Genomic DNA, 12,316 nt, shown 5'->3' on the forward strand with positions numbered 1-12,316 from the left:
TTTAATGAAACTCAAGCTTTGCTCATAATGCTTATTGGGATTTTCTTCCAGCAAGGTTGTTGGCAAGGTCAGACCACTTGCAGTATATTTCTCCTATTATATTAAATTCATGATGGCTGTCTTTTTAGGGTTTTTTGTGTTTTAATGAAGTTATTAAAATAGAAGGTCTTGCATAATTCATGAGCGTTCACATCTCTTTAAAAGTTCTGCCTCTATAAACAATTTTTTGCCTTCTTCTGTAAGCCTTTTTGAATGTGAATAGTGTGTTTAAAATAGATTTCTAATTGCAGAAAACTGTAGTTTCATTTCAAATGCAACAAAATTTGATCACTCAGGAGAGCTTCCTTTGCTGTGCGGATAAAAAAGGGCGAAAAAATAATAATATCACCTTTCCCTGACAAAATTACTAGAAGAAATGATAGGATATTTAAGTCCTCTTGGAATCTGTTTGAGGCCCCACTTCTCTATTTGTTTTGGTTCTGTCCTTCATTTTCTTGCCTTGAATGATCTGCAGCACAAAGAAAAGTCAAGAAGGCAGAATCTGGGATGTAGTCTGAAGATTAGACAGGAAGAGTAGGGCAGGTCTCTGGGAAAGTCAGAGCAAGTCCTCAAAGGATCAGGAAGGATGACAGATAGATCTGGACTAATATAATGAAGTTGTAATTTGAGAAGATCCACAAGAGGATGAAGTTTCCAATTTCCACAATATATATATTAACTGGGTTGAAGAAATGGCTGTTCCTATCTCTGACCAGCTATCATCATGTGGCACATGGAGGACATAAATGATGCCTGTTTCCTAGAGGCCATGATCTGAGATCCTATGACATTCCTATGGTCCTATGGAATCTTAGCACATATTTAGTTACACATGAATATTTAGAACAAATGTTTGCTATTTCCTACTCTCTCTGTAGCTGGCTGCTCTAGCAAACTCACTTCATCTTTCATATCAGACATAATGCACATTGACTGTTGGATTACATTAGCTAACTGGGTCCAGATGTTTAGGTTAATTAAAGATTAAACAGGTAATAATTAAAATTATTTATTTCCAAAGGGACACTTTTGCTTGTAGAGGTAATTTCACCGGCACTAGTAAATAGCTGTTTTCATCATTCAAGAAGCTAAGGTTGATTGGTTTTTTCCTTTCAAGACAGGTCTATTTGGGTTTCTGCCTGATGTAATAATTAAACGTAAGATGTAAGATCTGAGCATTTCATGCTAAAATGGGTCAATCTGGACCTGTTGCAAAGACTCTAATGAACATAATGACTAGTCTGTGGTCAGCACCAGGTGAGTGCTATATAATATTAAAGCCCTATAATTTGAGTTTAGTTAGTTATTAAGAAGAAAGAACAAGATGAGCTGCAGTTTTTCCAAAAATGACACCTGAACTGCAAGAATATCTAGACTTGGAAGTTTACAGAAATTATAACCTTCAAGTAATAAGAAGAAATCAGTAAGTCCAGCAGAACTGGGCTTGTAGTATTTTAAACAGCCTTTTTGCCAAGTCATCAAAAATACAGAGATAGTATTATTCCCCATGGCTTCTTAGTTGTTGTTGCAACAACTTAGATGAACAAGGACTATCCAGCGTAGACTGACTGTGTTGTAATGCTGGCTCCCCAAGATGGCACCCTCCAGATGTTTGGAACTGCAGCTTCCATCAAACCCAGCAAGCACAGGCTGTTCAAATTTCCTAGCAATATTGTCTATTTTTGTGAACTACAGGATGTTTGTGTGGCAAACCAACCTGCCATGAATTTTAGTTTTATATGCGGTTTAAAAAACTGCTTTCATATGATTCTCACCCAGAGATTTTTTAAAAATCAATTGTTGTCAGTTGTTTATTGCCCATTTTTAAATATTTCACAAATGATGATTCCACTAATTTTGCGGAGGAATGGGATACCTTGGGCAATATGGGGAAAGACAGGCTCTCAATACTGACCAGGCAACATCTTCCAAGAAATCCCGGCTAAAATGTTAACAACTCAAAATATTATATTAATCAGACTCTGTTCTAAGAAGGAATGAAAATTTGAGATTAGCTACAGCATGTGCTCAAGTGAAGCTCATTACATCTGCCTTTGTTTTCAGAACAGAGGGTATTTCAGGTCCAACCCTACTTTACATTCAGCATATAAAGATGCAACAATGAATAAAGATATCTCTTCGCAATCAGGAAGGGTTTTCTATGGAGATGTAGTCAGAACAGTTAGGGATTGTGTACTCATCTGCTGTGCTGACACTACCCAGTACAGTGGTACCTTGGGTTAAGTACTTAATTCGTTCCGGAGGTCCGTTCTTAACCTGAAACTGTTCTTAACCTGAAGCACCACTTTAGCTAATGGGGCTTCCTGCTGCTGCCACGCCGCCGGAGCACGATTTCTGTTCTCATCCTGAAGCAAAGTTCTTAACCCGAAGTACTATTTCTGGGTTAACGGAGTCTTTAACCTGAAGCGTATGTAACCTGAAGCATGTGTAACCCGAGGTACCACTGTACTTGGAAATAGGAGTTGAACACAGCGGTGGAGCATATGCCTGCACTGCCCTGGGCGGGGCAAGCTCCCGAGGGGGGCCGGACAGAGAGGGTGCCCTCCCATGCACCACAGTTCAGGGTAGGATAGGGGCAGGGAAGCTGCTGCTCACTGTCCTCCTGCTTGCCACAGCTGGGTCAGAAATGACCCGACAATGGAGCTGCTGCAGCCGAGTGTGCCTTGCCATGGCTGAGGAGCGTTGCTCTCTGCCACCAGGTCAGAAAGGCTGCTGCCACCGGGCGTGAGGTGTGCCTCCCACTCGCCTGCCATTTTGTCACCCCCCTCAGTCATGACACCCGGGGTGAGCTGCACCCCCTTCCTACGCCTCTGGTTGAACATTTCTGCTTGATGAATTTGATATGAGTTGGGGGAATGATGGGGTGGCAGGATGGGCTGTTGTGGTGATATCGCCCCTTTAAGACTGGTTTATGAGAATGGGTTAAAACCTCGGAAATAATGAGCTTGCATACCGCTGTATAGTGTTAAGGCTTCAAGGCTGGTGTCACAAGGTAATTGGGCAGAAGAGGTGAATGCCCATGGTCTAAGTTCTCATAAAACCTGTATTGGTGGGAGCTCTTGGCAGCCAGCCAGCCAAGCTGAAGTTAGCGTCTATTTGGGCTTTTGACAACATCTTGTTCTGTTACTCAACCTACTGAGATTTAAGGGTGTTTATGTTCATTAGCTTTTTGAATTATGGTGCTGGAGGAGACTCTTGAGAGTCCCATGGACTGCAAGAAGATCAAACCTATCCATTCATAAGGAAATCAGCCCTGAGTGCTCACTGGAAGGACAGATCCTGAAGCTGAAACTCCAATACTTTGGCCACCTCATGAGAAGAGAAGACTCCCTGGAAAAGACCCTGATGTTGGGAAAGATGGAGGGCACAAGGAGAAGGGGGACGAGAGAGGACGAGATGGTTGGATAGTGTTCTCGAAGCTACCAGCATGAGTTTGACCAAACTGCGGGAGGCAGTGGAAGACAGGAGTGCCTGGCGTGCTCTGGTCCATAGGGTCACAAAGAGTCGGACATGACTAAATGACTAAACAACATGTTCATTAGCTGGATAAGTTAGTGTTTGTTGTTTTCTTACCTTCTGAGCTATTTTAATCTGTGTAATTATTTGGAGTTTCTCACTCTTGTAGAGTTCTGTTTTAGTAAAGTCTGTGCATTATTTTATGAAAGTTGGTCTAATCTGAGTTCCTGAACCCTTTAATTTTGACCACACTTTTCAGAGCAAGTGTCATCCACCACAGCTGTTCATATATATTCAAGAGGATTATGGTCATTTGATAAGGCAGCTTGATTTCCAACCATACTTTCACAGTCTCATATTTTCCCATTGTTTTTCCTTTTAATGAGGAACTTTTCAAACATTCCACCTCCTCTACACACATAAACAGCACTTTGCATTCCCTCCACTCAATAATGGTCTCCTCTGGTGACAGTAAGTGTTGCCAATTGTGTGGGAAACTGAATCTCCCACCTCCACAATGATGTACAATGTTTTCTGCTGGAAAAGTGAAAAGCAATTTTGGTTTCAAGGGGAAAGGGGAAAAAATAGCAGTGGGAGAAGAATTATTGGGCTGATGACAAATTCTGCCATTCTTACTTCCACCCACCAAGTAATATCCATGAATATTTCAGAGATTGCAGTTGCCTCATGTGCATCTACTCAGATGACCTCCGAATTGGACTTTTTCAGACAAAGTTTGTGATCTCTGAAAAGATACTGATGTGCAGCTGGGGGTAAGGATAGCTTTGAAAAGCAACTCAGGGGTACAACTAGGGAAGGCGGTAGATATGAAGTGAGTCCTTTTGTTCTAATATCCAAACTGGTAACTTGTGCATCTGCCATACAATGACATATGTTTCTTTTAAAAATCACAGAGGATGTGCAAGTTCCCACTTGTGAAGCATGAAATAGAGAGACAAACTCACATGCTTCCACTATCCCCCGATCCTGTGTCACATCTGAAAGCATCCTTAGGCACTTACCTGGAGAATTACACATGTTTGGCCGGTGCTTCTGCTTCAGCAACTAATGGAAGGAATTTCCTCCTTTCCAATTATACCGTGGTCACTTTCTGCTAGGTCACTTTGGGATAACAGGGGACTTGATTAAAGGAGGAGGCAGGGAAGGGTTTAATTGGTAGCACACAGGGCAGTTTAATTGGAGACCACAGGAAAGGAATCCAATAGACCGGGAGCTACTCGCATTTCCAGAATCTCACCAAAAATGCATCTAAAAATTGCTTTCTCCATATGTATATATACTCCCACGTTAGTACAAAGAGAACCTGAAGCTCCACAGCAAGCCACAGAAACACCGAATGTCTCAAATACACTAGCACTATTCAATGCTAGTTCTCCCTATATATAAAAAGAGATAGATGAATAATATGCCCATCTATGGAAAGTGCAAGTGATTTTTGGGCATATACTGTACATCTCCGCCACACAACCATGAGATATGCAAATCACCCCTTACCATGTTAATTCTATGTGTGTTAAGCTTCCCGTGTTATATTCCCGCACATGAAGCAAATGTCAAGTGTACCTGTTAAGTACGCAGTGCCTGAAGCATGGGGAAATGATTCTCACTTTAGATTCTGGATCTTCCAGAGATTCAGTTTCTGCTTGGACAATGTTATGTTGTCTGAAAAAAGCTATGTACTCGTTCAGCAAAAGAAAAGATAACTCTGCTTTTTTTCATTTCTACAACCCTGGGTTTATCACAGCAATGACTCTCAAGAATTTATTCGTATTGTTTATAATTACTGACGTCATTATAAATAGTAAGTTGTGATAGGGATAGGTGAGGGAATAGGTAATAAAGGCACACAAGTGACCTGCATAGCCACCAATATTCAAAACCACGCCATGGATGCAGCTCCTGGTTTTACTGAGGCCACTTCCAGACTGTCACCATGTTGTGGGTAAGATTCATTCACGTACTGGAAATTCAAGTCATCGAGTTTAGTGGATCCAATGCTGTTGTGCAACAAACCTGCTTCAGAAGAGCCTGGACTTGATGCAGCATCATATGACCTCCCCACAAACAAATCAGGATGAATGTTCAACAAACGTGTCATCTGGAAGTCATCAGTGTAAATATAATGCCTGCATATGAGCAACCATCTTCATTTTTTAATGGTGAGAAACTGTTACTGGACAGCAACGCTAGCACAGCCGCTGTGGTATGCTTCCTGCCATCAGCTTACCTGATAAGCCGCCCACGTCCATCTTCTTCAGATTCTTTGCTTCTAAGATGACAACAGTCAGCTTGCCAGCAGTAGGCACATAGCGGAGAGAGAAGCAGATGTCACCTAGCTTCTCTTGCTGCAAGAAGGAGCAAGGAGAACTGTCATTTATATACCCTTTTAAAAAGTTTACGCCAGGAACATTGTTTTAAACCACAGCTTTTAATATTCAGTTTCAACTACTTCTTGTCAAGCTATTTAACAGCCAGAGAAAGGAGCCCAAGATTTTACTTGCTAAGAAATAGCAAGGAGCCAATTTATACATTACCTTTTGCCTGCTTATGAAAAATATGGAATGACTCACATATGCAAGCAACCTCAGCCCCCTAGAATGTAACATATGAATTGGCTCCAGTAACAAAGTTCTGTGCTGAAGTTTGACACCAGGCCTTTCACAGGTATCTTTTAACTCAATGGACACAATGCTGAGGACATTCGGTCCTATTAACGAGGAGATTGAACTCTTTAACCTAAGACTGGATCCCATAAATTGTGATGGCACACAAGCTTGCTAATGTTCAGGCCATTTGCATAGTTTTTCATTTAGCTCAATAATATCATGGTGTGGTTTTTTTTAAGCCATACATTAGAGTTTGACAATCCTAACTAGTTTTTCTTCACCCACTTTTCAATCATTTTAAACAGTTAGGCTCCTTTAGAGTTGCAGACAGTCTTATTCTTCCCCATCCTTCACCAGCAGATCCCAGGATACTACAATTTAAAACTCAGCATTAGAAACAGCTAAACACATTACAGACACAGGAACAGGGTGGTCCTGAAACATACTTCTCAGCATGTTTGGGTTTAATTATTTACTCGTGTTTGATCTTGTATTATATTATGTGAACTGCCCTGCGATCTCTTAATGAAAGGTGGTATAGAAATTTAATAAATAACATTAAATTTTTTAAAAATCCAACAGACATCACGGGGTGGGGCAGGGCAGAATACAATAACAAATAAGGGTGGTTCCTTCACTCTTGGACTGACCCCAAAAAGACAATCTCTTTTGTTGTCTCCCCTTTGGGACTGGTCCACAAGTGCAGTTTGCTCCTTTTCTAGGAGCACTAATTGAAGCCAGGTGTTGCTTCTATTGCTGAATTGTAGACTGGATTTTGCTGCAGATGGAAAGTTACCTCCTCAGGTGGTGAAGGCAGCTAGGAGCCAAAGGTTTGGTGGCAACCAACCTGGTCAACATTACAGCATGCACACATACAAATTCCATGGCAATTTCTTGTAGAAAAGGACAGATGTTAGCCTTCAAAATGGCAGGAGGTGTTACGATGCATTTCAAATTTGTACTTTCCCAAATTGTGCCTGTAATGTTAGCTCACAGTTTGCTGCTGAAAATTATTAGATAGCCCTTCAGCACTCATACTGGATTAGCTGTGGGGTGTGAGAGCAATCTGAACACTATTAGTTTTGCTGTCAGAAAAACAGCGGACTGTGCTCATTCTCATAATGCATTGTGATAAAACAGACTATTTGCAAGAGGCATTTTGCCTTTCATATATTAAGCAGGCAGCACAGGTGCTTCTGGAAGAGACACAATGGTATCTACAAGATGTCATCAATGGTTGGAAGTGCTTAGTTTTGTTCAGAACTCAACAACGTTTCACAGAAGACCCTATAGCTACAATCAGTGGTGCTGTACTGCTAAAGGCCTTCCTAAAAATAGTGCAGCTCCGTAGCATATAGAAGGTTGAGCTGCAATTACAAATTACAGAAGCTTTGTATCAAATGCAAAGATGAATATAGCCAAGCTTGAAGATACAAGGAGAATGTAAGCAGAGGAACACATGCTGTTCAGTTATGATCATTAAGAATATTAGGCTGGCTGTCTTCTAAGATCTATGCACAATGCTAACTGGAAAATCAGGCTTCGCTAAACACTCTAATTAGGCATTTCAGGCTTCCCAGATCTTATTTGACAGGCAGCTCTCCTTATGGTGTTCAGTTTAATTCCACAGTTATTTTGAAGGATATGATAATAAACTTTGAAGAAAGCCTTCCATTCGCAGGGAAGACTATCAAAATCAAGGAGCCTGTGTAAACATAAATACCCCCAATTTCTTAACCATAGTTAAGGGTTTACAAGCTGGTTACACATATGCACCCTCAAATAGCACCTTCCTTCTGCCATGCCATTTTCACCACTAATAATAATAATAATAATAATAATAATAATAATAATTGTACACCAACCATCAGACTGGGTTGCCCCAGCCACTCTGGGTAGCTTTCAACACATATAAAAACATAATAAAATGTCAAGTTTCAAAACTTTCCTGATATGGGGCTGCCTTCATGTGTCTTCTGAAGGTTATAGTATTACTTATCTCCTTGACATTTAATGGGAGGGTGTTTCGCAGGGTGGGTGCCACTACCGAGAAGACCCTCTGCCTGGTTCCCTGTAGCTTCACTTCTCACAGTGAGGGAACTCCCAAAAGCCCCTAAGGTGATACCTTAGTTTTACTTCAACACTGATCTTAATCTTAATAACAATTAATAGTACTAGCCAGACTTCGCTATGAAGCAGGATTTGGTTATTAAGTCAACCTTGGTTCACGGTAACCAGGTTAAGATTATCAGCTGAAATCTTTTGGCAGTCATAATGATAATGCATATCCTTTAGTGTACCTCCAGCACCCCACACTCCCATATTTCTGCTTTCCTTACTTATGGCATTCTAATATCCATCTTCTGGGCAACCACTTTACTGTCTTGCATACAGCGTCCTTTAGGGCACAATTCCAACCTAGTATCTGGAGCACTCAATGTACGTTTCACTCAGTTCTACTGTATTTTATCAGCTAGCTTCAAAGAAGGTCTGAGTTCACACTACAAAGCACCAGTAAGCTATCTGCAGGCCACAGCTTGCAACCCTTTTCAAGTCAAAGGCAAAGCTCCCATGCTCTTTGAAAAGCCCACACACACTGAAGTACACAATATCTATCATCTATTGATCCATCCATCCATCCATCCATCCATCCATTGATAGATAAGCAGATATTAGTAGAAACCTGTCCTACGTCTTCCACAAATACATCCAGAAGATTTTCCTTTGGGATGCGTTTATATCTTCCAATTTTGAGTGCTAGCATGTGACATGCTGTACTTAAAAAGAAAAGAAAAGAAAACCCTAACTAGAGGTGTAGTTTTGTAAGATAATTGCAAATCCCTGCCAGGCTAAGAGGTACAGTGAAGTGCCTCTGCTGAGGTGATTATCTCACAGAGGTGCTTTATTGTCATTACGTTTAGCTTTCAACTTTTTAATGTATAAATAATTAATTTCAGCCATTGCTCTGATCATTGGATGGAAACTTTCGGCTAGCGTTAGAGCCGTCCAACTGTGAAGTTCGTAGAGGTTAACCTCTTCTCTCCGAGCATTCAGTTGCCAATCAGAAGGCTCCTTCGGCTCAAGCAGCTTGATAATTTCCTTACGCACAATGCTGCCGCCACTGAACAGAACCAAAATGAGTTCAAAGCTTTAATCGGCAGCATAAGCACCACTTTCTGCTTTATAATAAAGGATAATTTAAAGCATCACTGAGCCAGAAACCGTCCTGCTCAAAAAAAGGGGTAAAAGGCTCCAAGCGGCTTAACTTGAAATAAAAAACAAAAAACCCCTCACTTCCTAGTGATGTGCGTCCTAGTGATGAGCAAAGCTTAATGAAAAGAGGTTGATATCTTGCAGAATTCGACTATCTCTAGGAAATGTACACTTGAATATTCTATATGCTTTGACAAAAGAAAAGAAAAGAAAAGAAAAGAAAAGGTGACTATGATGAAGAAGAAGAGTGCAATCCTTTGGTCCCTGGAAGGGGATAAGTTTTTTTTGGTGGAGTTTTCTTGATTGGTGGAGTGCAAGAGAGGTCTATGGGAAGTGGAGGAGTTCTGTCCACAGAGGCAAGCACAAAATATGGACTGAGGAATGTTTTGGATCCCAAAGAACCAAGGCCTGCCCATTTCCTTTATGGCATGCCCCTGTACCGGGGGGGTAGGGGGGAGAGCAGAAATACCCTCACCCCCCCCCCCAGAAAAAGAGGGGGGAAATGGAGATACACCCACTCATACACGCACACCTTTCACCATGCTGGCGATTGTCCCTCACCCACACACTTTGGATTGCTGTGTTAAATACTGATGTTGTTAAAAAACGACTTCTGTTTTGGGTGAATGAGAGGAGCATGTCCCCAAATAGTAAGTTTCCTTATATAGTTTCACAAACTATATTTATTATTGAAGAGTCTAGAAGAAGCCCTCTCTTGGGCTTTAACCTTTGGCATACTTACCTAAGGATGGGTGGGAAGAATGCCATTCATTCACATTTTAATGTGAAAACACCTAATACGAATTTTCCGAACCGATACAGAAACTGAAATGCAGCTTACTTTTGAAATTCACACTAAACCCCCCCCCCAATGCAATTCTCTAGCCAAAGCAAATGCACAAAAATGTGCGTATTAGAGAGAATTGAACACAAAATGCATGTATATGTGAAAATAACGTACAACTGCATGCAAAAATTGTATATAAAAGCAAAATTACAGAGAAAATGGAGACATGCATGAAAATGGTTATGGCTATGCGGAATTTTGAAAGTAACAATAATTGCAAATGTATGTGGAAAAGGGGCAAAACAAAGTTAAATAAAGAGACTGAGATTCACAGGTGCATGCATCTCTATCTGGGAGTAAGTGCCACTGAAAACAATGACACTTACTTCTGAGTAGGCATGTATGGAATTGCACTGTCCTTACCTAGATTCATGCTACTAACAGGTCTGAAAATGACCCAAAGGAGTTGTTATAGCTTGTATTATACACAGCATCTGTCTGGTCTAACAAGCAGAAAATCGAACTAATTGGTAATAATGGATAAAGCAGCTGCTATGGTTGCTGCTAAAGTTTGTTGTATAGTAGGCAGACGACAGGAGGCAGGCACATGCAGTTGTGCTACTTCTTAATGGTTTTTGAAAATAATTATCCTTGCTTGGATAGCTGTACTGGAACTAGAAACTAAGAGGGTAAGACTGAACAAGTTTGACTTTGTATAAATTGTTTCGCTCTTCATATACATTTTTATAATTCCAAGGATTTGTCTTTTCATTTCTTGTGCAGGCAGTGCTTTTTTTCGGGGGGGGGGGGGGATATGCATACCACTAAACATTTTGTGAATCTTTGTACTTTTGTCCATTTACTGTATTTATTTTTCCCAATTTGAACTATAAAATGGTGATTTTCTTGAGTCAAAATGAGACAACCCTTTTTTTAAAGAAAAAAGCACTGTGTGCAGGAATTAAATATCTTGCATTTGAACAAGTTTTATACCTACTCCAGTTACAAAGCTTTTATACTGAAACCAATGGTAAAGTGACAAGGTTTATAACATTTTTTTTTTTAAAAAAAGATCTCTCTCTCTCTCTCTCTTGCTCTCTTACACACACACACACACACACACACACACACACAGTGTTTGGCCACTAATGACTTTATGTTGAAACATATCTGGTTGATTCACTTAAGGAACACTCACTTTTAACTGAAATTTGGAACAGAAGCAGGAAATAGGAGTTGCATTCTTAATATTTATAGTATGTATGGATTTTTTTTTTTTAAAAAATTGTTTGTATAACCTACAATTGAGTGTTTTATCTTAACTTAGTTTTTCTGGAGTTGCACTCTGTTAGAGAATGGAACCTTTTTCTTTCTTTCTATTGTTACAGACCATAAAACAACTGCCAACGTTTTACAAAAATGGACCTGAACATTCTATTTCTGCCAACTTCAAAGAAAGTAATTATAAACAGATGAACAGATGGAATTTTGGTCCAATTTTGGACCTGCTATTAAATCTGATCATTTTTGGAAATGCGGGTAGTCAAGACCAGGTTTCAGGCACTGATGGAGAGATGATAAGATAATGCCTAAGTTCTGGAGACAACCAACAAAGATAATTTAGGATACCCTTTCCCTACGGATCACGTCAGTAATACATCTTGGTTATTGGGGGAGATTATGTCAGAAAAAGAGATGTGGAAATGGCTGCTAATTAAATTAAGGAAACCAAAATAGAATCCTGACTCTATTTAAACCTTTAAATGTGCCATCCATAGATTATGGAGAAGTACATAGCTGGCAAATTTCTAAAATGCCATGGTTACAAATTTAGTAGGACTCAGAGAAAGAAGACAAGAAAATTATTCTTTCCATGACAGATTGAAGAAGTTTATTTACTTCTGGAATGTAACATAAGGGCATAATGATGATAAAGATCCATTAATGCCTCTGTAAAGGAATTATGATTACTTGGCTCATTAATTACGGTCCTGGCACAAAGACTAGTGGATTACTCCAGTAACTGTAGGGTAGCTAATTCAAGATCATTATTACTATTCATGTTTCTAAATCAAAATACCATATCATGTATGTAACCCGTACATATGCAGGAGGGGGAGAATCTTAAAAATAACTATATAATCCAGTGACCATTTATGCATGTGTCATTCTA

The 12,316-nt window shown here is 40.0% G+C and overlaps 1 protein-coding gene across 4 annotated transcripts in view; it reads right to left on the bottom strand.

Annotated features, from left to right (window-relative positions):
- Nucleotides 1-12,316, bottom strand: part of SYT1 (synaptotagmin 1) — a 354,682-nt gene that overhangs the window by 46,380 nt on the left and 295,986 nt on the right. For all 4 annotated transcript variants that reach the window (XM_079991846.1, XM_079991843.1, XM_079991845.1 and 1 more), the window contains exon 8: nt 5,765-5,882. In XM_079991846.1, the coding sequence (XP_079847972.1) occupies nt 5,765-5,882 (118 nt within the window). The remainder of the gene's footprint in view (nt 1-5,764; nt 5,883-12,316) is intronic.

The sequence above is a fragment of the Podarcis cretensis genome (genome assembly GCF_951804945.1).
Source record: "Podarcis cretensis genome assembly, chromosome: 10".
Taxonomy (NCBI): domain Eukaryota; kingdom Metazoa; phylum Chordata; class Lepidosauria; order Squamata; family Lacertidae; genus Podarcis; species Podarcis cretensis.